The sequence below is a fragment of the Podospora pseudocomata genome, chromosome 5, assembly GCF_035222375.1.
Source record: "Podospora pseudocomata strain CBS 415.72m chromosome 5, whole genome shotgun sequence".
Lineage (NCBI taxonomy): Eukaryota > Fungi > Ascomycota > Sordariomycetes > Sordariales > Podosporaceae > Podospora > Podospora pseudocomata.
In genome coordinates this window covers 2221651-2248268 of record NC_085889.1, presented here as the reverse complement: position 1 = coordinate 2248268, position 26618 = coordinate 2221651, and the positions used below count along the sequence as shown (strand labels likewise).

Here is a 26618-nt window from a genome sequence, read left to right as displayed (position 1 = left end):
TTTCACACAGTCCGGTCTGCACGGATGTGTCATGAAGAAACGGGGCTGTAAATAACCTGTGCGCATTCCTCGGTTCCTTATTCTGTACCATGGCCTGACTTTGGGATCAGGAGATTTGAGGACGAGCTGGTTGCCATAGGCAGGGAGTTAGTGCTAGCAGCTCGTGTTTGGAAGTATAGTGTACTCTTGTCTCCAGCTAGGTCCTCCTAGCCAATATCAAAATCTTTTTCGGGCAGGCGGCCCGAGGGAGTGGTACACTAGTATAACAGCCCCAGGTGTCCTTGTATACATTATTCCTTACAGCATACCGTCAAAGAAAAGAAACAGCGAAGGAAAAAAAAAGCAGCGGAACATGTGCTGGCATGAACCGCAACGTGCTGGTGTCGATCGTTGCCCGAGTTGGGGTCCAGGTGCCGCCTATTTCCATGGCAGGTCCGTTCTACCAAGGCTTGGAAGCTCGGGTATCGGCACAAGTAACTTGGGACAAGACAAAGTTGGTGGAGATGGGGGGTTTGAAGGGAGAGAAGCTCGGAGGTTGGGGGTGGGTTGCCAGTAAGAGTTTTGACTGTTGGAAAGAGAGTTGAAAAAGTTGGTTGAGAAGTGTGGTTAGCGAGGTGTGAACTCCACGAGGGGGTCTTGTCTTCAGGCTGAAACGAGGCTCTGTGTGGTGGTGTTTAAAACTTGAAAGACCACAATATCTATTAGTCCTAGGTATGAAGCAATTGGAGAGATATAAATGAGGTTCCAGAGAGCTCTGAGGCTCAAGGGGTGGCATATCGATGTGAACTAACCTATCTTGCATCGATTCGGTCTTCCGGCATAACCCAACATCAATGGTCTGATGGAAGAGCTTTGACGTCTGTCAAAGTGTGCTTTGGCATTCTCTTGCCACTGCACTGGAAAATAGCATGTGGAGTGATTCGAGTTTGATAGTTTGTTTTGTCTAATTGTCCTATCGGGGGCTTAGGCATATACCACAGTAGTTCCTTGGGCTCAGGACCCTCGGTGCAGCGTGGCAGTTGGGCAGTTGACGCTTTGCTCTCGTGAGCCAGGAAATGTGCCTCCAGCGTTGCAAAAATGGAAACTGGTGACGGCGTGACGACTTTTGCTGCTCAGGTGCTGGGCTGCGGCGCCCAGTGATGATGCTCCAGGGGTCAGACCCCAGTCTCACAAGCAGAAGGAACGCCACCAGCACGAGATCGACGCCTGTCCCTAAAAGCGACAAGCCCCCCCGCATCGCACTCGTCTGAACGACATATCAACAATGGGGGCACTGGGTGAGAAAGATAATGCGGTGAATGCACACCTGGGGCTACAGGTGCTTCGCTGATCATCACCATCCTCCCGATATTGGACCTGCACCTACACTACACCACGGCCCCGCCCTGCTGCTGCATTCCACCGGCCGTGGTCTTTCATCGGTTGATGAGAGGGAACATCTTGCATCTCACCGCAAGCAAGTGAATCCATTTCGGGGATCTCCTTTTCGAGGGTCGCAGCTGAGGGCGTGACTGAATGACGTCTCTCCTGACACCCCCGTCACATCTGCTTCTGTTCCCCCCCCCTCGGCCTTCACCCTCGCCGCCGGTAAAAGGGTGAGGTGCCAGTCTCTTGGCTCTCTCCGGCACCGCGAAAAGCGAAAGATTTTGGAGAATTCCCATGTTTTGAGAATCGCCAAATTTCCCAACCCCAATCATAGCGCCGTTAAAACCCCTTGCTACCCCGTTTTCGAACCCACTCAATCAGGCCTACGCTACGCAAGACCCTTTTTCCTTGTCGCTTTCTCCGCAATCGCCCCCTGCAGTTGTGGTGTCTTTCCCACTGTCAGTCGGGGCTCCTAGTTAAAGCAACATTTATTTATTTCTACAGAGTACATCTGCACACACCGACGACGTGAGAGGTGGAAAGTGCGCGAGATCCCTCTTTTTTTGTTGTTGCCTTTATACTCCCCACTCCTCCTTCTGGAACAAGCGGCCCAAGCAGTTGGACAAGCCATCAGAACATTACGTCGTGAGGAGACGGACGGCCCGCCGACTCGACCGCGTCCGGCCAACCTATGATACCGAAAGGACTGCGAACGAAAAGTGGGAACGAAACAAAAGAGAAAAAAACGAAAGGCGCCGGTCCGGACAACAGGGAAAACCGCTGCATTTCGCCCTTTTACGATTCCCCCCCTCCCCAGCACCAAGGTTCCCCCAGTGGAGAAGGCCCGAGAGAGAGAAAGAAGAAAGACTGGAACTTGGGAGCGTGTGTGCTTTTTCGGGGCGAGGTTGGACACTCGAACTCTCTCTTTTTTGGATCCCTTGGAATCTGGATCAATCTATTCTACCTACCTTATCCAACCCCCGAAACCTTATCCGTTATTCCCAGTTTTGCGCAATTGCTTGCTTGCTGGGCCTTTGCTTTTGGCATAGGGGGTGGGCATCTGTGTTTTATTCCCTTATACTGGTGCTACCAACTTACTTGCTAGCTACCTACATACCTAAAGGTTCCAGGCCTTATCGCAGCACACACCACACCCCCCCGTTGTTATCGTGGGTGCCTGTGTGTGTGCGTGTGCGTGTGTGTGGTGTGTTAGGCGTTTGTAGCTGTGTGTGTGTTCGAGACCACTCTACGGAATCGCGTCTCCTACCCAATCCTCGAAATCTCGGAAGGACGCTGTTACCTACATCGCGATCATGCCGCCACCAGATAGTGACTCGGGCGCTCCCGCCGCCGCTCAGCCTGGGAATAACTCCAGCGACTTTGTAAGTGAGCTCCTTTCTGCAGCCAGCTGCCCTATTCCCTTTGTCGCAAGCCGGTTTACCAGTTGCTAACATAGCTCTCCGTCCTCCAGGTGCGCAAACTCTACAAGTATGTAGCCAATGAACCTCTTCAAACCCGAGATCCAGGACGAAAGCTTACGATGACGTCGCAGAATGCTCGAGGATCCCTCTTACAACTCGGTAGTACGATGGAGTCCCGAAGGCGACAGTTTTGTGGTGTTGGAGGTATGCTGCGTCATCTCCAGCGCTGGATCGAGAAATGGACATTGACATTCGGCATGAACAGAACGAGAAATTCACGAAAACAATCCTCCCCAAACATTTCAAACACAGCAACTTTGCGAGTTTCGTGCGCCAACTAAACAAGTACGACTTCCACAAAGTTAGGCACAACGAAGAGAGTGGCGAGGCGCCATATGGCCGGGATGTATGTTGACATTCTCTCCCGTCTCTACCTTCTTACCCCTTGCGCGCGCATAGACTGACGATGAATTTCTTCTCGAAAAAAGGCCTGGGAATTCAAGCATCCCGAGTTTCGGGCAGACAGAAAAGACCAACTGGACAACATCCGGAGGAAAGCGCCGGCGCCCCGAAAACCACCTCCAACAGAAGATGCGTTCCCAGCATCGCAGCAGATCGTGGTCCTTAGCGAATCCCTGAACGCCACAAATGTTCAGATACAAACCTTGCAAGAGCAGTACCTTGAACTCGATCGCACGAACCGGCTGCTCGTCGCCGAGGTTCTGAGTTTGCAAAAGATGCTCCGCGCCCAAAGCCAGGCGTCCAACGAGCTGATATCACACCTCAACAACATGGAGGACAGACGGCGCAACAGCCGCCATTCAGCCCAGTCTTCTCACTCGAGCCACTCCGGCACCAACTATCACCAGGGAACCTTGGGACTGTTGCCAGACGGGACCGATGAGCCAGCTCCGGAACTGCGACGTGCGCGCGAGATCCTTAACGGGGTATCTCCCGACTCTCAGGCCGACCGCGAACTCGAAAGGTTGTCCATGGCCTACCACCAAAACGGCTCCCCGGCCGAGAGCGCAGGTTCCTCCGTCATGTTCACCCACGCCGGTCCCCAAACCTCGATGAACGTTGTGCACGATCCCTTCAGCGATCCAAGACATCTTGTGTATCCTGTGGGCCAAACACAGGGTATCGATCCATTCCACGCCGACCACATCCACAATATCCCATACAGCCGACCGCTCAGTAACCCTAATGTGATGACCGAGGCGCCATCGCAAATCTCACCTCCACCGGGCAAAGAGCAAAACGGCTCACTGTGGAGAGGAAAGAAGCCGCAGATTTTGTTGGTAGAGGACGACAAGACGTGCGCAAGGATCGGGTCCAAGTTCCTGACGAATATGGATTGTAGTGTCGAGACTGCTGTAAGTCCGCCTCCGGGAATTCGATGCCCGGAAAACGTGGCTAACGTGTTTTCTTGCCTTGTAGCGTGACGGTCTCGAGGCTGTCGAAAAGATTAACACGGATGCTGACCGTTTCGACCTCGTCTTTATGGACATCATCATGCCCAACCTAGACGGCGTTTCCGCCACGGCTATGATCCGGATGGTGACGCCGCAAATCCCCATCATCGCCATGACATCCAACATTCGACAAGAAGATATCCAGACCTATTTCCAGTTCGGTAAGTTGCCTTCTTTTCCACATATACTTACCCCAGGTCCTAATGTCTTTGCCACCAGGAATGAACGACGTCCTAGCCAAGCCCTTCACAAGAGATGGCATGGTCCGCATCCTCAAAAAGCACCTCACCCGCATGCTCAAAGACCCCCAATCGGCCGGCGTGCTCAACGATCCTAACGACCCCACCTCGGCTGGCAACGGCGGAGGAGGGCAGCAAACCGCCGGCGGCCCGGGCCCCCCGACAGGCGGCTACGCCAACGCCAACATGGCAGCCTCGATGCAAGCTGCCATCAACCAGGCTGCCCAGGTCCAGGTCAAGTACGAGCAGACGCCCATACCGTCTCCTTCGACGACCGCGTCGTGGCACTCCCCCGGCACGACCATGCAGCAGGTTCAACAGCAGCAGCAGCATGCTAGCCCCCGGCTGGATCAAGGCGGGTATATGAACGCTGTTGGGAGCGGGCAAGGGGTGGGCGGGATGGTGCTGACCCCGGGGGGTTCGCAGAGGGGGCCGGGCCCGGGACAGCAGCAGCAGCAGCAGTATGCGGGGTACATGCAGGCTGGGCCAGGGCCGGTGACGAGACTGCCCGAGATGGGAGGGATGGGAGGAGGTGCGGGGGATGATCGGCCGGAGAAGAGGCAGAGGTTGTATGGCCCTGGTCAAGGGGGGTATGTTGGGTAAAAGATAAGGTGGTTCGGGGGGTTCGTCTATCGGCGTTTTGATGCTGTCGTGATGTGTCTTTTCGGTCCATCGTGGCCTGGATGTGAGTGTGTACTGTGAGGGTTATCTAGAGAATGGTTTGGGGGGAGGATGGGGGGTGGGGCAGCCAAATGTTTTCTCTTCTGTATACAAGGCAACGGATTATTTTTTGGGTATATGGGTGGTCAACCACGGGGTCAATGCGTGGTTTGGTTTGTTGGGGGTGTTATATAAGTCTCTCTTGAAACTATTCAAACTCATAGGGTTTGGGCTAGGGGAGGAAACGAAAATATAATTCAAAAAGGAGAGAAAGGTTTCGGATGAGAGAAAACTGAGAAACGAGCTGCTTGTTTGGAAAGCGAGAAATGGTTTGTGTGTGTGTGTGTGATTTGAAAAGTGTGAGAATGAGGAATACCTATGTGTATATCAGCGCCAACAAGAAATGGCAAACAAACAAAACAAAGAGGGGGGACGCTAAGAAGATGGAACATGGTGGTAGTGTAGTAGTTAAAGGTAACGGGGGGGGCGGAGTCTGGAACACAATAATATAAGTCGATCTTCCTTACTTTACCTACCCCTACTGCCGGAAAGTTCCCCAACGGCGGGCGGAAGAGACGGAACAACAAAACAGGCCATTACGATGGAATGGTCTGGACCATCTCCCACTCGGAGGCCCGTGATTGCCGGCACACACACACTACACACTGAGTGAGGTGGGTTGGTTGGTTTGTTGCTTTCTTTCTCTCCCGGTTGTTGGTAGTCGGCGGTAATTTTTCCCATCGATAGTTTGAAAGCGGCTGGCTGGCTGAGACAGCCGCTAGGGAAGGGCCGACGGGCCTGCTGATGCCAGAGAAACAAAAACTTTCCGCTGATGAAAAAGGATGGGAATGTGAGGAAGCGGAGAATGGGGGATCTTTTGTTGCTGGCTGGGCGGTGAGGAGAAGGAGGAGGAGGGAGGGTGGTTGCTTTCCCACGCGGGTGCGAGACATTGCTTGCATGAGAGGGGGGAGGTAGTGGTGGTGGTCTCCTCGCGTGCTGGCCTCGCATTTTGCCTTCACTGCTGCTGCTTCCTATTATAAATAACATCACCTGCAGATGGTCGGAGGTAAGGCAGGCCAAGCGTTTTGGTAGGACAATAAAGACCACCTCGGTATCTACTTCCTCACTTGTTTGTGTGATGGATGGATACATGGTACGATGAGGCGGTGGAGGGCTGAAAAAGTGAGGGAACAGCAACAGGGCAACCAAGCAGAGGGGAGAAACTCAACGATACAATGGGGCCGTTGGTTGTGTGCTTCTTGACGGATTCACCTGTCCGAGACAGGAGGATCCTTCGTGGCTTTTTAGCAGACGGGATAGATTCGAGGTTGAGGTTTTTAGGTTTATCATCTGTGCTTGTTGTCCCCTTGTTCCCTGCCCCCGGACAGCCGTAGTGCATGGCGGCAGTGCTGGGCGTCCAGAGGAAAAACACCGGAACTTCCTGATAACGGCGGCTGGGTACGTAAGCTTGGGCTTGCTTCCGCGATCCATAGAGTTCTGGCCCTTGCTGGGCGGCTTGGGCTAGGGTTCTAGACTCTCTTAGTGTATTTCAGACGTCACGAGAAGTGTTGCAACGGTAACACCGGCACTGATGCGCCGCTGTGATCACCAACTGGAGGTCTTGAAGGCCGCTGAATGATATCACTATGTGTGTGGGTTATCAGAGGACTTCAATAATATGGTGAAATGTGCTTCTGGAGGAGGGAAGCCTGTGGGCTTCTGAGGAATACTGGACAGCCTGCGTGCATCTTGAAGTATGGCAAGCAACCGCACAATCAGCCCACCTTACAGCAAAGTAAGATCTTATCAATGCCGACTTCATGGCAAATCAACGCCTGTCCCACATGAAGGTTCGCTATCCGTTCATCCCTCCATGGATATCTGATCGTGAGATCAGGCGGGTCCCAACCGTTCAAACTCCTCGGGAACTAACAGCGGGTGCTCCCTTCTGTTCGGCCCATCTCCATCTACCAGGAGTATGTACTGCACTGTATTGTTATGACATTTCCCCCAAACTTGAGGGTTTCATCGTCCTTGACAACGATATCTGGTGGTATGAAGGTTTTCAGCCACACTCACGTACAGGCTTGGAGTCTGGTTTGAATGCTAGATTACCTTTTCACATTCTCTACTGAACCAAATTGCCAGCAGCAAAGCTTCACCTAAAAGCAAAGTGTAATAATACCAAATTCACGGACATTTCGTTCTTTGGTACTTGATGATAGCGTAAGAAAATGTGGTCCGGTTTTCTGTTCCACAAGACGTTCTAGCCCGGCCCATTCCTGGCGCCGCAATCTCAACCCATGTCATGCTGTGTCGGCAGAGCACGGTGCACCGAATGGTCCGTGTAATAACGGCCTTGGCGAGGAGCTGTTGTATTCGTGCTCCGAGATCAAAAACTGATGGAGAGAACTAGAAAGTCATGCTCATGAATAGATCCAACTGATGGAGCCTGCATCATCGTGGATATATGGTAGAGAATCTGGACAGAGATAATTCAACAGGACTTGTGAGAAAGGTTGAATGACTTCCTTGGAAGGAGATAGACGGATGCCAGCAGCGTTTGTGATTATGAATTGAAAAGAATTAGCTTGTAAGTAGAATTTAAAAGAATGGCATCTATTCCAGCACCCAAATCATTAAATTCACGGTTGATGTGCCTCTTCTCATCTGATATCAACTCCGGTTGACTTTCCAAAGCGGAGCCTCGTCCCTCAGCCTTGCAAGCCACATTTACCCCGCGCCCCACATGAGGTGTCCCACCTTCTAAAGTTTCGAGAATTGGGGGGGCATTGATTGACTCACACGTCAGTTTGCACAGCTATTTCATTCTCTGGCCGTTTCCGTCATTGCGTTGCCCAAACCGAGGCGCTACCATCCACAACCTGAGCTACCCCTGGCAATCGCACCCACCACAATCACTGACCAGAAAGATAACCAAAATCTACATGTCCAAACAAGGTGGTAAGGGTGCCGCCGGCAAGGGCAAGAAGCCTGCCAAGGCTGGCGGCGATGACAAGAGAGAGGATGCCCTCCAGGCTGTGATCATTGCCGATTACTTCCAAGACAGATTCAGACCATTCACTCTGGATAAGCCTAGGGTATGCCCCCCAGCTACAAACCGACCATATTGAACTCTCAATGACTGATCCCATCCATAGTGTCTTCTCCCCTTGGTCAACATCCCAGTCATCGAGTATACCCTCGAATTCCTTGCCTCGAACGGCGTACAGGAGGTCTTTATATACTGCGGCACACACTCCGAAGACATCGAGCAATACATCCACGAATCCACACGATGGAGTCCCAACAGCGCCATCTCCCCCTTCTCCTCCCTCGAGTTCATCCGAGTATCCGACGCCACCTCAGTCGGCGACTTTCTTCGCGACCTGGACAAGCGCAGTTTGATCTCGGGCGACTTCATTCTCGTCCATGGTGACCTGGTCGCCAACATCCAGCTAGATGGCATTTTGGCCAAGCACAGAGCGAGAAGGGAAGCGAACTGCGATGCCTGCATGACAGTTGTTTTGCGCTCCGTTGGAGAGGAACCTCACAGAGCCGCCAAAGCTCGAGGTATCACGCCTGTCTTTGTTATCGATGACACAGACGGCAGGTGCTTGCAGTACGATGAGATCCACCCATTAATGAAGGACCGACGACTACTTTTGGACCCTTCAGTATTCAAGCACGGATCTTTCGAATTACGAAGCGACCTTATCGACTGCGGTATCGATATTTGCACACCCGATGTCTTGGCCTTGTGGTCTGAGAGTTTCGATTATGAGCTGCCGAGGAAAAACTTTTTGCATGGTGTGCTGAAGGATTGGGAACTAAACGGCAAGTTGATCTACACTGAGATCTTCGAGAACGGGTACGCGGCCCGCGCCAGCAACCTGCAGATGTACGATTGCATCAGTAAGGATATTCTCGAGCGATGGGTGCTCCCCTTTGCGCCAGACAGCAACCTCATGCACGACCAATCATACCAGAAGGTCAAGAACAACTCTTTCGTCGAGTCGGGCGTATTGGTAGAAAGAGGGAGCAAGGTGTTACAGTCGGCCATTGGGAAGGACACATCCATCAAGGCTGGGAGCGTTATCTCGGGCAGCGTTGTTGGGAGGAGGTGTCAGGTTGGCAAGAATGTCAAGATCAAAGACAGCTACATCTTTGATGATTCCACCATTGAGGATGGTGCCGTCATTACGCACTCGATATTGGCAGGCGGTGTCAAGATTGGGGCGAATGCGCAAATCCCAGAGGGGTCCCTGATTTCCTATAATGTGGAGATCGATAGAGATGTCAGGTTGCCAACAAAGCCACCAGCGCGGATTTCCGCCAAGACGGATAACGGTCAGCCCGTTGAGAACGACGCTTCTCTTGTGGGGCCGGGTGGAAAGGGTGCCGTCTACAGCGTCACGGCAGACGACTCAGATTCGGATTCTGATGATGAGGGTGATGGAGACCCAGCCCAGCTACAAAACAACCTCATCTACTCACTCGAGGGCCTCAACATCTCCACATTATCTGTCTCTACGCTCGCATCAGAGGACGACTATGACTCAGATGAGGATGACGAGCATGCTGGATACTTGCATGCTGGTGATGGGCAGAGGGAGCGCCTGTCATCATTCACCTCTGACGATGCCTCCAAACCTGACGCCTTCCACGGTGATGCAGTCAATGGCTTGGTGGACGCTCTTCGGGGGGATGACAATGCAGACTTTGACTCGGCCAAGCTGGAGTTCATGGGTCTTAGGTTGGCTAACAACGCTTCAGACAGCTCCATGCGCCGCGCTATTGCCGTTGCGTTTACCAAGCGTGCGGCTGAGATGTTGACCCCAGAGCATGGTGGTCTGGAACCAGCCAAGGCTGCCGAGAGAGTTCTCAAAGACAAGAACGGGGCCGTCAAGTTCATCAAGGATGTCGGTGTTGGTGGTGACGATGTCAAGCAGCAAACCGAGTTTGCGCTTGCGCTGCAAAAGGGGCTGGTGAGCGTCAGGGGACTTGAGCCTAGTAGAGCTGGGACACTCCTTGCTGCTTTGCTTCAGCAGCTTTACACCTTGGATGTGCTTGAGGAGGATGGTATTCTCGCTTGGTGGGCTGATAGGAGAGCTGCCGAGGGTGACACGATGACCACTGTCAAGGAGAGGTGCAAGGTTTTGGTGGATTGGCTGGAGGAGGCTGATGAGGAGGATAGTGATGAGGATGAGGATGATGAGGACAGTGATTAAGCTGCAGGGATATGCCAAGTTCATTGGGTCAGCATCGTTGACAGGTGTGCATAGCCAACCGGTGTTTGGTGTCATCGTCAAGTGGGTGGGATATAGCGTGCCACACAGCCTACTCCTCCTAGGATAGATGGATACCCTTATGATTCGAGCTTTTTACTGTTCATGACTGGGAATCAAAAGTTATGGGCTATATAAAAATAGGATGATAGTTGATTGTCACTGGCTGTCCTTGTTCCTGTCCATTCCAAACATTATGCACCTCTGGAAGAAGAGGGTGTGCAAAGGTGTAAGATGATTGGTCCAAAAGCACTTTAACCCCTCGTCACGACCCACCCCACCTCTTGCACATCCAAGTCACGAAAGTTCACGCTGCAGGGGTCTCATGGGTGCGAAAATGCCGCGTGAAAACGCGAGTCAAACACGCACAGGAAGCTGAAAAAAAAAAGCGCTCCTGTGAACGCGTCTTTTTTCTTTGTTCACTGGTTCATCGCAAATGGTGCAAATCAAGCTCAGAGATGCTCTTTCAAGTTCAATTCGATTCCCGCCTATGTGAGCACACACATTTGTACATACAAACAACATTCACACACATACACACAGACAACGAGTGCACACTACCACTAGCCAGCCTAGCTCCAAACCCAAAATTCACACCGCTACAACTCCCCTACATACAACAAAACATTCACCAAGCCAACCAACCAACCAAGCCAACCAGCCATTCATGCACCAAAAACCCATCATTTCTCTTTCCCAGTCCCCTTGAATCAATCCTCTGTCCCATCCATACATCCATCCAATCATTTCCCCCCCAAAAAAAGGAAAAAAAAAAAAAACAGCGCAGCAAAAGATAAGCAGAAACTTGTGTGTAAAAGTGCGTTGAGGTCGAAGGGTAATAATTAAAAACTTTGCCGAACAAGATTTGTTTGCGTTTGTTATTCTTGGTGGTTGAGAGTGTAATGACATGATATAAAAATAAAAATAAAACAGAAAACGCAAAGGCACCCCAATTCCCTAAACTCCATTGCTTTGCTCAAAAACGACAAGCCAAAAAAAAAAAAAACAAAGGGGGAAGGGACGGTGATAAACAGGGGAGGATTTGTTTATAAATAAAAATTCAGGTCAAATTTGTCGATGCAAAGTAGGGTATCAAGAAAAAACCAACAAGTAAAAAAAAGGACATAAACACCAGCATTAGAGGCCCAAATGTGTCTCAAGCAGTCGTATCATCAAACGTAAGCCTTCTCCTCGCCACACTCGCCGGCGTCCTGCCGCCCATTCCGAGCGGAGTCTTCCACGGCTTTTGCGCCGGGCTCGGCGTCATGTGCACAAAGTCTTCAAAGTTGAAGGCGTTCATGCCGGGTGTGGCGGGGAAGGGATTGCCTCCGCCTGGGGTGGTCATCATCGAGGATGGAAGCGCCAAGTTGTTCTTCTTAGGTGGTGGAGTGGAGGGGGGCTCCATCAGCCGGTTGTTGGTTCGGGGTTGAGCCGGGGAGGGCGAGGCGGCGAGGTACAACAAGAGGTCGGCACCTTCCTGGCCCGTCTTGTTGTTCACCGCGTTGTCATTGTCCGCTGCTGATTGCCTGTCTCTGGGCTTCTTCATGAGGCTGCGGCTGCGCATTGGTGGGGTTCGGGGTGGTGATATGCGAATGCTGTTTCTGGCCTGGAAGGATTGGATGGGGAGGTCATCATCATCGTCATCGGAATTGGCGGCATAGTTTGTAGAAACGTAAACGTCGCTGATTTGTTTGGAGCCTGCATAAAACGACAGATCGGGACCGGCCGAGGTGGTGAAGTGTTGCTGTCGCTTCGGTTTCATGGGTGATGACTGAGTGAGCTGGTGTTCAGAGTCTTTCCACAGGGGGTGGCTGAAGGATCTGTGGGCGGTGGGGGACTGGCGAAAGCGTTTGCTTGGACTCGACATGGTGTGATCAAAAGATGCGACATATGTGCGCTTTCGGTGACCGGTGCTGCCATTGCTGGACATGATAGCATCGGAAAAGATGGGCGCCTTGAGCGGGGAGCTCATCAATGTTCTCGAGGGGTACGGGAGGTCGGATGCGCTTGAAGAGGAGTCGGACAAGATGTCACCGTCGGGATAGCGGTTGCGCCGTATCCTGTCCTCGAACCTGGGCTCGATCTTATCGAGGGTCAGGTCTTCGAGCCCATGCTTCGTTTTGAATTGGGCAAGAGCGAGGCGGTTCTGCAGTCTCCTGGCCATCTGAGTTTCTCACCGTCAGCTACCTAGGGAGGGAGGCCGCTTTCCGGGTACTTAGAACATACCTTGCTGATTTCAGCCCTCTTGAGCACCTTGCCCGCAACCTCCTCGGGATGTATCTTCAACGGCGACGACATCATGTTGCCGGGTTGCATGCACGCAGGCAGTTCGGTACAGATCTGGTGGTCGAGGGTGGGACTGGCGGAAGGTCAGAGATTTGAGGTCTGCCTGGTTCGGCTGGATGGGGTCCCCTGAGACTGCAAGGCGCCTAAGCGCTGCCGTTGAACAGGAAGAAGGGACAACCAAGCAAGATTCTGGATGAAACGCCTGTGTGTGCCTGGTGCGCTGTCGAGGAGGTACAAGATGGCAGAAACGACAAGGGCAGGACTGCAACAAGACAGCCTGGGGATCGAGAGATATCTGAATGAAGAAAGGGAACAGATACTAGTAGCAGTGTTGATACTTGTCAAAGAGGTTGGAGCAGCAAATTCACATTCCTGTGGAAACCGGTAGATTAGCTGAGCACTGGCCCTCCTGTGTCTGCGGCACAGGGCGGTCCAGGGGGTGCTATGGCCCGCCAATTTGTTCGGTTACCACTGGCTACCCCCTCGTGCCTTGCCAGGTACCTGCACCTCATCCCCGCCAAAAGAAGCCTTTTGTTCTGCATCTGGAAGTCGAATTTTAACCATCCAGATAGATCATCGACGAAGTCTACTAGAAGGATGTCGCAATTGGATGCACAACATGGTGTCCCAAAACCCCGGGAGCCGCCGTCATCAGCCTATCCATTCTCTGACCTTGTCGCCCTGTACTCCTTATATGTAAGGTATTCATAAGATGCCGACCTGGTGTCCGGGGCTACGACATCATAATGAGTGTTTGCGATATGGTGACAGCGTCTTGGCTCTTTTTGCATCAGGGGGCGGTTGGGACTCCACAGCCAACCACGTTCCATGGGCAGCTAGGCCCAGGTACGGCAGGCTGAAAATATCCGTTGTGTGCTTTTTGACACTTCTTTTAATTCTTTTAGTGAGGGGTCGGTTCGTCGCGAGAGAACGTTTGGAAGAGAAAGAAAAGTTTCATGGAGGAGCCGGTTAGTGCGCCGTTGCATCACCGGAGCAGCAAAGACGGTGCCTTGCAGCCCTCAGCCCACGGAACAAAGCACCGGAACAAGTATGGGATCATAGTAGACTGGCGGTAGCAACAAAAACAGCCCCAAGTACTTTGCATGAAGTGCATGCGAGCTGAAGTCGGAAGCTCTCCACCATGACCATGTGTGGATCAATGCTCGCTCAACAACAATCGAACTGCATCTTATGATCTTACTCTTTTATACATAACACGCCGCCGCTTTGAGCCTCGTTGCCTCTCCCTACCGGACCATGTCTCGGCGACTGACCGAAGAGCTGTTAGGCCTGTCAGCGGCCCTGCTTCGGCCAGACAACGGGAGCCAGAGTTGAGAGATATCTTGAGTGGGGAGACGTTCCCTGTTTTGCGATGGGTCTTCTTCCAACTTGTCAGGTTGGCTTCGATCTCGAATGGCACCCAAGAGGTCTTCAGAAGAGTGGAGGCAGGATCCTCTTGGATGTCTTGGAGTGTGGAAAGCGTCGTCAACAAGAGTGCCCACTTCCCATATCAATTCCACTTTCCAGCTTCTCGCCAAGAGATATTGAGGTCAAAAAGCTCACGCAATCAGATGGATTGTGGCCATCCTTTCAGCCCCCTTGCTGCCCCTGGCGGTTTCCTGCCGGGTTGTTGATCTCGGACGAGCTGTCCGATTCTCACCAGCTCTTACAGCGCCTGCCCCCGTCTTATCCGTCCTCCTGCTCTCCCATTCTATCGCTTCTCGCCGACCCAAATTCGTGGTTGCAAAGCTGCCTTGTTCCGGATACAGCAGTCGACAGGATCCCGGTCCCGTCGTCTGGTTGCATCGCTGGCCCAATCACCCAGACGTCGACCAATTGCAGACCTACCCTACGTCATTGACACATTCCAAGCTTTACCTACTACACACTACACTATTCCCTAATACCTACCCAGCAGCTGTCACCTCAACTGCCGCCGATATCTTCGCTGCGTGCGCGACACAGATCAGATTGCGAAAAGGAAGATCGTACACCAGAACCGTTCCGAGAGCTGTTGTTGTGCCACTTGACGGCCGCTTCCCGTCCTACCTACACCATCTTCCATTTAGGGGGCAGGCACAGTGCACCGTCTGACGACCACAGGCGCATCTTTGATACCTAACTTTCCCCCCACCCCCCACCTACACCACCTTCCTCCCATCCCTCACGCTATCTGCGCCACGATCCATCCATTGACCGTTGGCAGCCCGTTCTTTTTCGATTTTCTCGTATACCAGAGCGAGACCCGGGGCAGCTGTGCGAGATCTCCCTCTCTCCAATTTTCAATTGATTTTTTTTTTGAGCTGCGGCATCACATTCATTTGCTTCTTCGACCCTTGGTAGTTGGAATTGGAGTTGGAGAACTGGAATTGGAATCGAAATTTGGAGACTACCCATCTTAGCATCCCTCGCTCCAGCCATGGCTCCGTCCCTCTTCAACTTTAAGGAACTGCGGAGGCGGTCCAGGCAAAGCTTCCGGACCGAACGATCGACCGATACGTCTAGCGACGCCAGTAACGGTACTACTCCTACTTCCGGGTCCTCGACGCCGCCATCGATCGGCCAGCAATCCGATTCCGCTTTGAATCTGCAATTGGCAGACAAATTCCTCTCCCCGTCCTCTGCCGGTCTCTCACGCCCATCAGCCCAGCCATACCCCAACGGTGGCAGCAACCGATACAGCGTATCAGGCATGGCAGGTCTTGGGTCACCTGTTTCAAACGGCGGGAAGGGCCCAAGTTTGCCGGTGTCCCAGTACTCGCCCCGGATCACAAATGTGCCAGACAATTCCTGGGTAGGTGTTCATATGTGAAAAACCCAGTCCGGCACAGCTAGACTAACATAGAACTAGGCATATCAAAAGATTTTGTTGGTCTATGGTACAGTTGGCGACCCCTCTCAACAGTCGGTTGACGGGATAGTCACTTTGAGCCGCTTGGACGACAACTTCCCTCCAGTCTCGTGGCCAGTATGCAACTCCCACTTCAAGGCACTTGTTTACATGATGCCCGGCGCCAATCGCCTGCGCTTTGACTTCTCTAGCCCCAAGCTTGCCAACAGTGGATCTTCCAACCCTATTCACGCTTCCTACCTGACGGTTCATATGATTCCTCCGGTTGCTGCACCACCACTGCAGCTTGCCATACTGTTGGCAAAGGATTCACCAGGCACGTTCGATGCAGTCCCGGCCAGGATCGAGAGGGAGGGTAACGGCCTCGACACGGCGGTCCGCAAGCTCCGCATGGCTGCGTACCTGTGGCAAGCCTTTACTGCGGAACAGATGTGGCGCAACAAATTCGGCCGTCGCACTTTTAGGTTTGAGGAGGAGTGGACGACAGGCACGGTCAACCAACGAGACAGGGAAAATGGGACGATGCGCTCCGAGGCGCGAGTTCATGTCATCCAAACCGACAAAACACTGGCAGAGCTACGGGATCCGAACAGGGCACAGCAGAATCCTAATGCATCCGACTCAGGGGGCCTATTTGGCATTGCCGCCGACGCTGTGCGCGACTATTTCAAACCGCTACCCGGACAAAAGTTGTACGTGTCGGTTCTCCTGCTCGATGCCCATTGGGACACGGCCTCCAAGACAATCGTGGGACATGCTGCGCTGGGCGGAAATGTTGGCGATCTGCACCTGGGTGTGTTTGGGTCTCATTGCCTCCAGAGCTACCCAACGAGCTTCGAGGAGGTTGTCCCTGCTTTTACCGACTGTACGCCTACAGACACGAACCATGTGGGCAACGACTGCAATGATGCCGGGAGCTCGTGGGAGGCGGCCAACATAGGAATCGGCGCCCACATGCACGAAACCGGGCACCTCTTTGGCTTGCCACACCAGGAGAGCGGGGTCATGCTGAGGGACTACGTTACGCTGAATCGTACGTTTGTCTCCCGCGAAGCATACTCGACCCGAACGCGGTCCAAGGGCGGTCCCGTGACGCAGGAGGACGAGTGCACCTGGCACCGTCTGGACTGTCTACGCTTTCGCAGCCACCCGTGCTTCCGACTGCCAAACGACATGGTGCTGAATTCGGATGACAGCGTGCAGGCATGGCCGGTAGATGGCCTGACCGTCATGGCAGCCACGGGTGTGTCGTTCATCGAAATCTTTGGCGAAGGGGATGACGTGTGTCACAGTTGGATCGAGTACCCCGCCGAAAATGGCAGTATCCAACGGTCAGTTACGCTGAGCGAGCAGGACTTGCGAAGCCGACTGCCCGAAGGCAAGCGGAAGGGAACCATCAAGCTGGCGATTAAGTCCCACGGCGGTGGATCATTGGATATTGATGACTACAGCAAGTTCTGTTCGACCAAGTCTTGTCTGAAACTCCCAAGCGCTCTTCCTGGGATTCCCAAGAATGCCTACCGTGGCAAGAAGCTGGGAGCGTCGCAGCTGGAGGGTAGCCAGCCTCATGAATTTATCTTCACCAGTGCTTTGAGACAAGACCGGGTCTTGTCACGTATTATCTTTTACCACGGCTTGGCTGTGGATGGCTTGGAGTTTGTTTATGACGATGATTCAAGACAATTGTTTGGCAAGAGAGGCGGAAAAGAAGGGGGAGACACTTTTGATATGGGTGAGTTTCTTGTTCCCTCAGTCTCTTTCGATTAACCAGCCACTAACATGCACAATCTAGATATTCGCCGTGGTGAATACATTACCGGCTTTTTTGTTCGCTCTGGCTTTTGGGTGGACGCTATTCAGGTCTTGACAAGTTTGGGGAGAAGATCGCCATTGTTTGGTAATGCCCACGGAGGCGATGCGTAAGTTGTCCGCTTTCTTCGCTGTTGAATTGGTGTAGCCGTGTCAAGCTGACGACTGTGCTTTGTATTAGCCACACACTGATACCCCCCAGAGGCTACAACATCTGCGGTGTCACCGGCAGCTGCGGCTCCTGGGTGGACGGCTTTTCCGTTATCGTCACGAGATGATCCCTCGACAACATGAGCAGCAGCCGAGATTCTTTTGTGCTTCCTTGACCTGTCACTTTTTCCTTCTTTTTTAACCTACGTCACCCACGATTTTACTTATCGTGCGAAACGCGGGACGAGGAACAAGAAACGGGGATACTAATCTAATGGGTGTTACATATGAGGTGGCGGGCTTGGGAAATATACTTTTTTATTTTGTCTGGTCTTTTTTTTTTTTATTACGCACACACACACACACACACACACACGCACGCACGCACGCACAGAGCCACCACACCCATGACATATCACATGGGTTATAAAGGATACCTATCACTTTTTATTTTGTTTAATTGTTATCGTTTTCGACCTATGGGGCTTGATTTTGGGGAGTGAATGGGAAGCCTAACTTTTGTATTTTCATTCACCTGTTGGGAGGGACTTGAGGAAAGAGATTGGCCGTTGTCCTCGGTTACCTACTTTGGTGGAAGAGGGGGGGAGGGGGGGGAGGGGGGGGGAGGAAGGGGGAAACGGAAATTCACTTTATCAATTGCTTTTGGTGTGTGCTGCGTTTTTGGCGGGCGAGTTTTGATTGATTGGGAGAGAACACATACATATACCCTTTTGGTACATTACATATTACATTGCGCGCTTTTGCAGATTCTGTGTTTTTTTATATATTGGTGGAGTTTGAAAAGAATACAATGGATTGGGTTGTGCTTGCTTGAGGTTAGGTGCTATGTTTTTGTTTCAGGTCTTGTGTTGTGCTGGGTCGTGTGTGTATGTGACTATCCATGATGCGTGGTGTCTGGTAGTTGGGGCTGTTTAACTTAGTATGCGTTCTGCTTTTGAGTATCGGTCAAGGGTTGGGTTATTTCATTGTTGTGACCAGCTTGCAGGTTCTTGTATTTTATGGTGAGATGGAGGCACTTTAACGGAGAGCAGCTGCTTTGCCCAAAGAAGTTGATCTACCTGATAAAGGTACCTACCCAGATGTAACTGCCGACCCGGGTCCCGGACGCCTTGTCTCGTGGACGAAACTGGCGGGTCGGTTACTTGCCTATGTGTGTGCATTTATAGGAGTACGTATGGCACTGCAGGTGTTTTCTTCCGAGGGCGCATATGCACATGCTCTGCGGCAGGCAGTTGTTATGGGATGTTGTGCATGGAGATCGATGTTGATACGACAAGAGTTGTCTAGTAAAGTGTTTGTTATCATCACTGTGTGCATGATGGGTGTGTAAACTGCTGGGTATCTTTTTACTGAATCATCTATCCCTTCCTCTCTTCCCCCCAAGCCTTTCTTTAGGAAGCAAGCCATTTCTTAGGTAGCTCACCAAATCGAATGACATATGTGCCGTTTTAGAGCCCATCGTCATCTACGTAGCTTCCCCCGACTAACCCCCGTGTAAACTCAGCAACCCGCCCTCTCTCCTCCGGACCGCTGTATCCACCACGCCGTTCCTCATTTCCTCCCATATAGTAGATTAAGACCATCGAAATTCCATTTTCCATGTGCTGAAAAGTCTACTTCGACGACCTCGCCGCGCCCTCCGAGCAGATAACAGCCCTCTTATCCTCCTCACTAAACATCCCAGTCCCCTGTTGCAGCGCGCTGATCAACACGGCGATCGAAGAGTCAGGCTTGAAGTCATCGGCTGAACGGACCGCGTCGAGGGCCTCCCCGAATTCTTGAGTCGCGCGCTGGAGGTAGTAGGATGTGAACTCGGTGTCGATTTGCTTTTGGGATTTTTGCTGCTGCTGGGGTTCTGGTGAAGAAGACATTGTGGCTTGAAGATTATTTTCTGGGATTTAAGAGATTTTAAGAAGCCGGATTTCGAATATATCCTTTCAGTTTGATGTAGTCGATGGGTGAGAGGATATAAAGTTTGGAAATGAGTTGAGAGTGAGTGAAGAAAGGTTTTGGAGAGGGTTAGGGAAGGTTTAAGTGATATGGTCCGTGCACATGCAATGCCGACGAGGACCAATCCCTTTCCAATTCTCGACAGACTTACACACAACAATATTGGAGTGTGAGAATGTAGAAAGCATTGAATTCATGATACAAAGTAAACTCCCATAAAAGTGACCCGCCCACACAGTAAATATCAAGCCGAGGTATCTAAACCAGTCACTGATGCAATCTCTTCCCATCCCAGCCATAGACCCAGCCAATAATCTTGTGCAAGCCCGTTAAACCGTAGAAGAGTAACCATCCAGTACTCCATCGATGATGTATAAGAAAGTATAAAAGAATTCCATCCGTTTGCTCCATCAAGGCCACCGCAAAACCAAACATGAAATAACCATAACGATTTTTAACCCCCAACCCTGCCCTTCACAGCCAAACAGTAAAACTGCAGTCTACCCCAGCACAGCCTTACCAGTCGGGTTACTCGTAGTCTTCTTGACCTTCTTCCTCCATTGATCCCTCATCTTCCTTATCCTCTCTTCTCTCTGCATCTCCTCGACACAGTCTGCCAGCCTCTGTCGGACCTTCTCATGCTTCTGCCAATCCTTGGCACCCATCTGCATCCGCACTATGAATCTGACAGCGGTGAGAGCCCGTTTCAGCCTTGTTGCTGGTGGTTTTGGTTGCTTGTAAAGAACCATGGCATTGCTGTCACCGTTTGGCAGGTGTGATTGGCCTGACGACCGTCTAACAGAGCTCAGCTGGGAAAGAGCATTACGATTCGAAGGGTTAAGCTCAGCCCGTATCCGGTTGATGATCGCCAAGTCGGCCTTGTTGCTGTTTTGCTGTTAGCATTATTCGTCAGTGAGAAAGCAAGCAGAGGGGAAACGCACCAAGCATCCCTGATCTGCACTTCCAGGAGCAGATACTTCTTTGCAAACGCCGCATCCTTCCTCAGCTTGGCCTCCCGGTCCCAGCAGGCTTTGAGCCACTCCATCTGCATGACCATGCCCCTGATTTCCTTCTCATGCCTCCTCTCTGCAGCTTCGGCGGCTCTGATGATCGCGTCAGTGTCCACACTACCCTTAGTAACGCGAACCAGAGCACGCTCCTCGGTAGCCGCCATTGCTTCCGCCACAGCCTTGTCCTTTTCCGCCTGGAGCTTCTTGAAATCCTTCTGGAGCTTCTCGGCGCTGGTTCTGTAGGCCGCCCTCTCATTCCTTGCCCGTTCTAGCTTCTTCCGCAGTGAGATCTCAACATCCACAAGCTCATCCAACGCCTCACGGTGCTCGCGCAATTCGCGATCAAGCTTGTCGGCAGTGAGCTGAGACTCGCGGAGCATCTTGTGCAAGTCACGGCGCTCCTCAAGAGACATTTCGCTGTGGTTGGGGTCATTGCCGTTCAAGTGCTGCTGCTCACGAATGGCAGCGGCCAGTTGATCACGTTCACTCTTGTATCTCTCCATCTTGGCCTTGTGCTTCTTGAGGGCTTCTTCATGGCCAGCAGCCGACTCTTCCGCGGCGAGTTGGGCGTCATCAAGCGCTTGCTCAAGGAGAAGTTTCTCGTCTTCGATCTCTTCAAGCTGGGTCTCTAGCTCACGAGCAGAGGCCTCGGCCTTGCGTTCGGCTTCTCGCAGAGCTTTCTTGAGGTCGTGTACTGACTGAGCGGCCGTGGAGAGTTGGTGACGGAGTTCTGATATCTCACTCTTCTGGGCGGAACCGCCCTGTGAAGATGGCGAAGAGGCAAACCTTTTGATCTCTGCTTCATGAGCCTTCCGTTCTAGTTCGGAGATTTGCCGCTTGAGTAACTTGATGGTGTCCTTTTGTGAGGCCTCCGACTTGAGCTGCTCAATTTCCTTCTTCCTTGCTGCCGAGAGCTCTTTTTGGAGGAACGAGAGTTCACTGTTACCATCAAGTTCCTGAGCTGGCAACTGTGGAGCGGCAAGCTGGGTTTCGTAGTCTTGTACACGGCGTTCCATCTCGCGGATGGTTCGGCGAAGGCTGGCAAGCTCCTGGCTGTCTGTAGACTGACGTAGCTTGGCCTGCAGTTGGCGGATCTCATCTCCAAGGCGATCCTCCTCAGCTGCAGCCTTCTCAATCTCACTTTCCAAAGATCTTTCCACCTCTTGCTTCCGCTCTGCCAAGGCCTTGTTTTCCTCTTTCAAGCGGCGTAATTCGGCTTCCAACTTTGCCCTGGTGACACGGAGGTCCAGTCTCTCTTGGACGATCTTGAAAGTGTCTGCACCATGTTGCCCTTTGAGACCGTTGATTTGGGCCTCCAATTCATCACGCTCCGCTCTCGTCTCCTCAAGAGCCGCCCGGACAGATCGGAGCTCGGCGTCCAGAGTTGTAGAACGCTCCTGAAGGGTCCTCCGCTCCTTTGTGAGCTGGGATACCTTCTCCGTAGCATCGGCAAGCTGGAACTTGAGGCGTGCCACATTGTCATTTGTCTGCTTTGCAGACTCTCGGGTCGCGGCGGAAGATGCCTGAGCGGAATCGGCCTTTATCTGGAGCAAGTTGATCTCGTGCCTTAGTTGATCACATTCATCTTGGTGTTGTTCCAGTTCGACGCGTGCCCTCTCCGACTCTTCATCGATGGTGGCCTGCAAAACTTCAACCTCATCCTCGAGTGCTTCTATCTTTTCCTGCTGCGCTTGGCAATCCAACTGAGATTGCCGGAGCTCATCCTTGACAGCAGATAGTTCGTGGCGAAGCTCCTCCAGCATGGACTGTCTGGCATTGAGGTCTGAACGGAGCTGTTCAATCTGCACCTTCAAAAGCAGCTCATCTTTCTTGTGGCGTTCTGTCTCGCTTTGTAGAGCTTCTTGAAGCTTTGACTCTTTGCTCGACAAAGCACCCTCGGTGTCCCGTAGCTTGTCGATGGTCTTCTGGAGACCAGCAGCCCGCTCCTCGGCCCGCTGTTTTTCTGCCTGGAGTTGATGGCGCTCCGTTTCCCATTTTTCGCTGTCATTGTCGTACAGGTTATCCTTTTCGCGGCATTCGGCCTGGAGGTCGGAGATCTCATCGTTCAAGCGGTCGATTTCGTCCTTATACTGGCTCTGGATATTGCGCTCCATGTTAAGAGCATGCTGTTGTTCCCGTTCCAAACTTTCCTCGAGCTCCTCCACCGCTTTCTGGAGACTTTGGACTTCCCCTAGGAGAGAAACAGATTCATTGGTCAGGGCATCATGACGGGTCTGAAGGAGATTCTTTTCGTCGGCGCGCATGTTGAGGTCGGCCTGTGCCTGGTCCAGCTTCGCCTCAAGAGATAGGCGGATTCGCTCGGCATCGTCTCGCTCCTGTCGTGCCGCTTTGAGCTGCATCCGGAGCTCATCAAACTCTTTTCGTTGTGACCCCTGCTCCTCGTTCAACTGGCCCTCGATGGCTAGACGAAGACGTTCAGCAGAATCGCGCTCCTCACGAGCCTCCTTGAGCTTTGCCCGCAGGGTCTCCATCTCCCTTTGCTGAACCTCACGTTCCTCCGCCACGACGGCGCACTCCTGTCGAGCTTTGTCGACTTCAGCCTGCAGGCGCGACACCTTTTCTTCCACTTGACGAGAGAGACCCTTGGTTACTACAGACTTGTTTGCCATTTCTTCTTGCAGCTCCTCCAGGTCATTCTCGGCTCGTTCTTTTTCGGCCACTGCGTCCTGAAGTTTGTCCTTCATATCATCGACTTGCTGTTCCAGCCGCCGTACGTTGTGTTCTAGATCCTCGATGGTGTCCTTGGCCTCGTGAAGACGGTCCGAGTCTTTTGCCTTTTCCTCCATCTCCAGCATGCGCCGTTGTGTCTCCTTAAGTTTCTCCTCAAACTCGGTCACCTTGTCTTTCAGATCCTCAATCTCGTCCTCCTGCTGTGTAATGACGTCGTCTTTTCTTCGAAGGTCATGTTCAAGGTCGGTGATTTCGTCCTGCAAATTCCCTAGCTTGTCCTGCTCCTTTTGTTCCTCCTCTATCCGCCTCTGAAGTTTATCCACCTCGGTCTCCTTGTCTTCCAGCGCCTGCCTAAGTCGCTCCAGCTCGGCACTTTGATCCTCGGTGGCGTATTTCTTTTTTGCTTTTTCTTGTACCTCGACAATCTGTTGTCGGTATGTCTCGAGGTCCTTCTCGGCTGAAGTAAGATGTTTCTTGTACCGTTGGAGCTCTCGTTGCATGGTGACCTTGTCGACTTTGAGCTCCGTGTTCTCCTTGAGAGCGGCTTCGCTGAATCCCGGCCCGGCCTTGCGCAACGCCTCCTCCAAAAAGTGAATCTTGAGCTTGAGGCCAAAGTTCTCCTTTTCTATCCTGTCGATCACGTTTTCTTGCTCACGCAACGAGAGCTGGTTGCCGTCTTCGAGTGGGCCCTTGCCACTGTTGTCGCGCCGCCTCATGACCAGCGGAGTAGATGCAACACTACTACTGTCCACTTCGGGGAGAGGCGTGTGTTCGATCGACGACGTGTTCCGAGAGCCAAGGTACATGCTAGTCTCGCCGGCGGGCAGAGGCGTCATATCTTCGTCGATTCTGTTGAGAAAGTTGAGAGTCGAGACCCGGCCCAGCCCATTTTCCTTGCCAGCGCCATACCTTCTGGCACTGTTTCGGGTCGCAGACTTGAGGAGGGGGGTGAACTCGTTGCCTCCAAATCCGGGGAGGTTTTGTCGATCCCTCAGAGGACCTCGACCACCGCGCGGGGTCTTGAGGGTCGGTCGGCCGCCATTACGGAGTTGTTGTAATAGATTCGCGTCTTTGGATGGTGACTGGAAATCTGACAGTTCTTGGGAGAGGTCAAAGTCTGGCTGGCGTCCAAGGTATGTCGCGTCTCCAATGTTGGTTCGTGGCGTGTCGAGACCGCCAATGCCTGGCTGCACCATGGCGATGGGGGGGTAAATCAAACGGATTATCGATCGCAAAGTATCGGGGCTGCTGTGGAGAATAAAATGGCCAAAAAAACACACAAAAACAACAATAAATGCTGCTGTCAGGCCGTCGCCGTCATGGGTGGTAAATGTTGCGCAACGAACAAAAAAAGTAAGGCAAAATGCTGAGAGCGGGGGACAGCAGCAGGCTGGAGTCCGAGGAATTGTCGATTAAGAGCAAGGCACGCGCATGGGCTTGTGAGGAAGTCGCGTCCAGAATTATCTTTGGACGTGTCGGGAAGCACCCCTGCAAGGAACCTCCGGATTTGTTTACTTTAGCAGTTACCAGCCAATCAGAAGCTTCCCGTGATAGTGGGTATGTCAAAGCCAGCAAGAAACGCCCCGCCAGCCCACCAAGCCCACCTAACGTCTGCCGGTGTCTTGGCTCCCATCAACGACACCCTTCAAGCTCACCACATGGGATGAGATGAAACGTTTAAAATCCATGAATCGTCTGGTTCTATGACTTTGAAGACTGCATATTTCTGAAACCATCAAACCCATCATAGAAGTTTGACACACCAAATGATCACACATTCCCCGCTCACACCTCATCTCACACTCACTTACACAATGGCTCACCTCCTGAACAACACCGCCATCTTCTCACCATCCGTCGCCCGCGTAGCCGCCTCCGCAGCCAAAGACTGGTCATACATCGACACCTGGCTCGCCCGCAAATTCCCCTCCAACCGCCCCCCTCCACCATTCGAGCGCAATGCCGACACTCTCAAAGCCCTCCTGGCCCTCGCTGCTGCCAACGAAGCCGCAGACGAGGAGCGTGCTTTGCTTCTCCGTTTCGAGTCTGAGACCCTCGCCCAACTCCAAAAACACCTACCCAAAGACGACCTCCTCACCACAAGCCGTGAATCCATTCTCACCTCTCTCGAGGACTCACTCACCCGTGAAGGCTCAACAGCCCTAACCTCCCTCGCCCAACTCTCCCTCCAACTCAACTCCTCCCCCTCCCCCAACCCAGTCTCTTTAGCATCAGAGCTCTTGTCCCTCCAATCTCAACTGGCAGAGCTAGAACAAACCCTCGCCAGAATCGACGTCTTGACTTCGTACATCTCCTCCGAGTCAGAGGCGCTCTCAAAGTTATCATCCGAAATCGACGCCCGCCCTCGACCATCGTCGTCACATTCGGAAGAAGAAAACAACAACAATAACCTTGACGACAACAGCAACACAGCCACCAAGAAAAGCGAGGGCTACCACCCCCATCCCTCGCTCGCAAAGTCAAACCTGGCTGCTCAGCGCCGGATCAAGACCCTTGCGGCCCGTGTTCAGGAACTGTCTGCGCATGCATCCCCCAATCCATCCGCTGATAGAGATCAGAGTGTAAGCATTCAGGAGATTCACGCACAAGAGCAGGCGTATCTGGGGTTGTTGCAGCAGAAGAAGGACTTAGATGCCCAGCTGGCTGGGTTTGCTGGATTGCCACATGATATTGACGCTGCGAGGGAAGAGTTGGAGAATCTGAGGATTGAGTTGACGAGGGTGACGGAGAGGAGGGATAGTGTGTTTGAGGGGTTGGTGGAAAGAGAGACGCCAAAGAAGGGGAGGAGCGGAACAATTGGGAGGAGGTGATACGAGATTGGCATTATTGAATGCCTTTGTCGGCCAAAATTTAACTCTATTTCAACGTCTCATAACTATTCGACACTGCGACGACGACCCTCCATGTGCACCAAAATCCCGTCATTCCTCGTTGATTCTCAGATTCATGTGTCTCCCTTTCCATTCTCAGGTTTTCCTCCGCTTTTCCCTTCCGCAGCAACAGCCCCTGTGCCATTCTTGGCAGCTTTGCCATCTCCAGTGACATCCTTTACCACCTCGGCACTATTCCTCCCCCTGACACTCCCAACTGATATCCCATTAGCACTCTTGACATTCTTCCCCCCATCATCATTCTTCCCCTCTTTAACCCCATTTTTACCCCCTTCAATCTCCTTCCCATTACTATCCTTCACCGCCCACCTGATACTCCCCCTCTCCTTACCCCCACTGGAACTAGCCGTACTCACCGTCCTCCTCCCGCCCTCCCCAACAACCCCATCAACACCATTATCCGTCTTGACCCCCTCACCACTCTTCCCAGCGTTAGTACTACTCGCAAGACTGCTCTTCCTCCCAACATCCCCCCCCTCTCCTCCATTAC

The 26618-nt window shown here is 52.5% G+C and overlaps 7 protein-coding genes across 7 annotated transcripts; 4 read left to right on the top strand and 3 right to left on the bottom strand.

Moving 5' to 3' along the window:
- The first annotated feature begins 1262 nt into the window (after window positions 1–1262).
- Window positions 1263–6157, top strand: SKN7 (kinase-regulated stress-responsive transcription factor skn7). Its single transcript, XM_062891013.1, has 7 exons — window positions 1263–2747; window positions 2822–2853; window positions 2918–2990; window positions 3052–3192; window positions 3275–4162; window positions 4227–4422; window positions 4481–6157. Exons 1-7 carry the CDS (start codon window positions 2679–2681, stop codon window positions 5101–5103), a joined length of 2022 nt encoding a protein of 673 aa, XP_062742165.1. The 5' UTR covers window positions 1263–2678; the 3' UTR covers window positions 5104–6157.
- Window positions 6158–7433: 1276 nt separating this feature from the next.
- Window positions 7434–10571, top strand: GCD6 (translation initiation factor eIF-2B epsilon subunit, GEF). Its single transcript, XM_062891012.1, has 3 exons — window positions 7434–7753; window positions 7982–8261; window positions 8322–10571. The coding sequence occupies exons 2-3, from the start codon at window positions 8109–8111 to the stop codon at window positions 10389–10391; spliced, it is 2223 nt and encodes a 740-aa protein (XP_062742164.1). The 5' UTR covers window positions 7434–7753; window positions 7982–8108; the 3' UTR covers window positions 10392–10571.
- A 290-nt stretch (window positions 10572–10861) lies between these two features.
- QC762_505890 (uncharacterized protein) lies at window positions 10862–13686 on the bottom strand. Its single transcript, XM_062891011.1, has 2 exons — window positions 12675–13686; window positions 10862–12612 (listed from the first exon to the last, which is right to left on the bottom strand). Exons 1-2 carry the CDS (start codon window positions 12762–12764, stop codon window positions 11605–11607), a joined length of 1098 nt encoding a protein of 365 aa, XP_062742163.1. The 5' UTR covers window positions 12765–13686; the 3' UTR covers window positions 10862–11604.
- Window positions 13687–13870: 184 nt separating this feature from the next.
- On the top strand, window positions 13871–18276 carry QC762_505880 (uncharacterized protein). The gene is given in 5 exon segments (XM_062891010.1): window positions 13871–15528; window positions 15586–17317; window positions 17378–17504; window positions 17576–18152; window positions 18172–18276. The coding sequence occupies 4 exon segments, from the start codon at window positions 15154–15156 to the stop codon at window positions 17670–17672; spliced, it is 2331 nt and encodes a 776-aa protein (XP_062742162.1). The 5' UTR covers window positions 13871–15153; the 3' UTR covers window positions 17673–18152; window positions 18172–18276.
- Window positions 18277–19178: 902 nt separating this feature from the next.
- Window positions 19179–19436, bottom strand: QC762_505870 (uncharacterized protein; the record flags this gene model as incomplete). The annotated part of the gene is made up of 1 exon (XM_062891009.1): window positions 19179–19436. The coding sequence occupies one exon, from the start codon at window positions 19434–19436 to the stop codon at window positions 19179–19181; it is 258 nt and encodes an 85-aa protein (XP_062742161.1).
- A 579-nt stretch (window positions 19437–20015) lies between these two features.
- Window positions 20016–24658, bottom strand: QC762_505860 (uncharacterized protein; the record flags this gene model as incomplete). Its single annotated transcript, XM_062891008.1, has 2 exons — window positions 20457–24658; window positions 20016–20400 (listed from the first exon to the last, which is right to left on the bottom strand). The coding sequence occupies exons 1-2, from the start codon at window positions 24410–24412 to the stop codon at window positions 20016–20018; spliced, it is 4341 nt and encodes a 1446-aa protein (XP_062742160.1). The 5' UTR covers window positions 24413–24658.
- A 324-nt stretch (window positions 24659–24982) lies between these two features.
- QC762_505850 (uncharacterized protein) lies at window positions 24983–26047 on the top strand (the record flags this gene model as incomplete). Its single annotated transcript, XM_062891007.1, has 1 exon — window positions 24983–26047. One exon carries the CDS (start codon window positions 24983–24985, stop codon window positions 26045–26047), a length of 1065 nt encoding a protein of 354 aa, XP_062742159.1.
- Window positions 26048–26618: the final 571 nt, after the last annotated feature.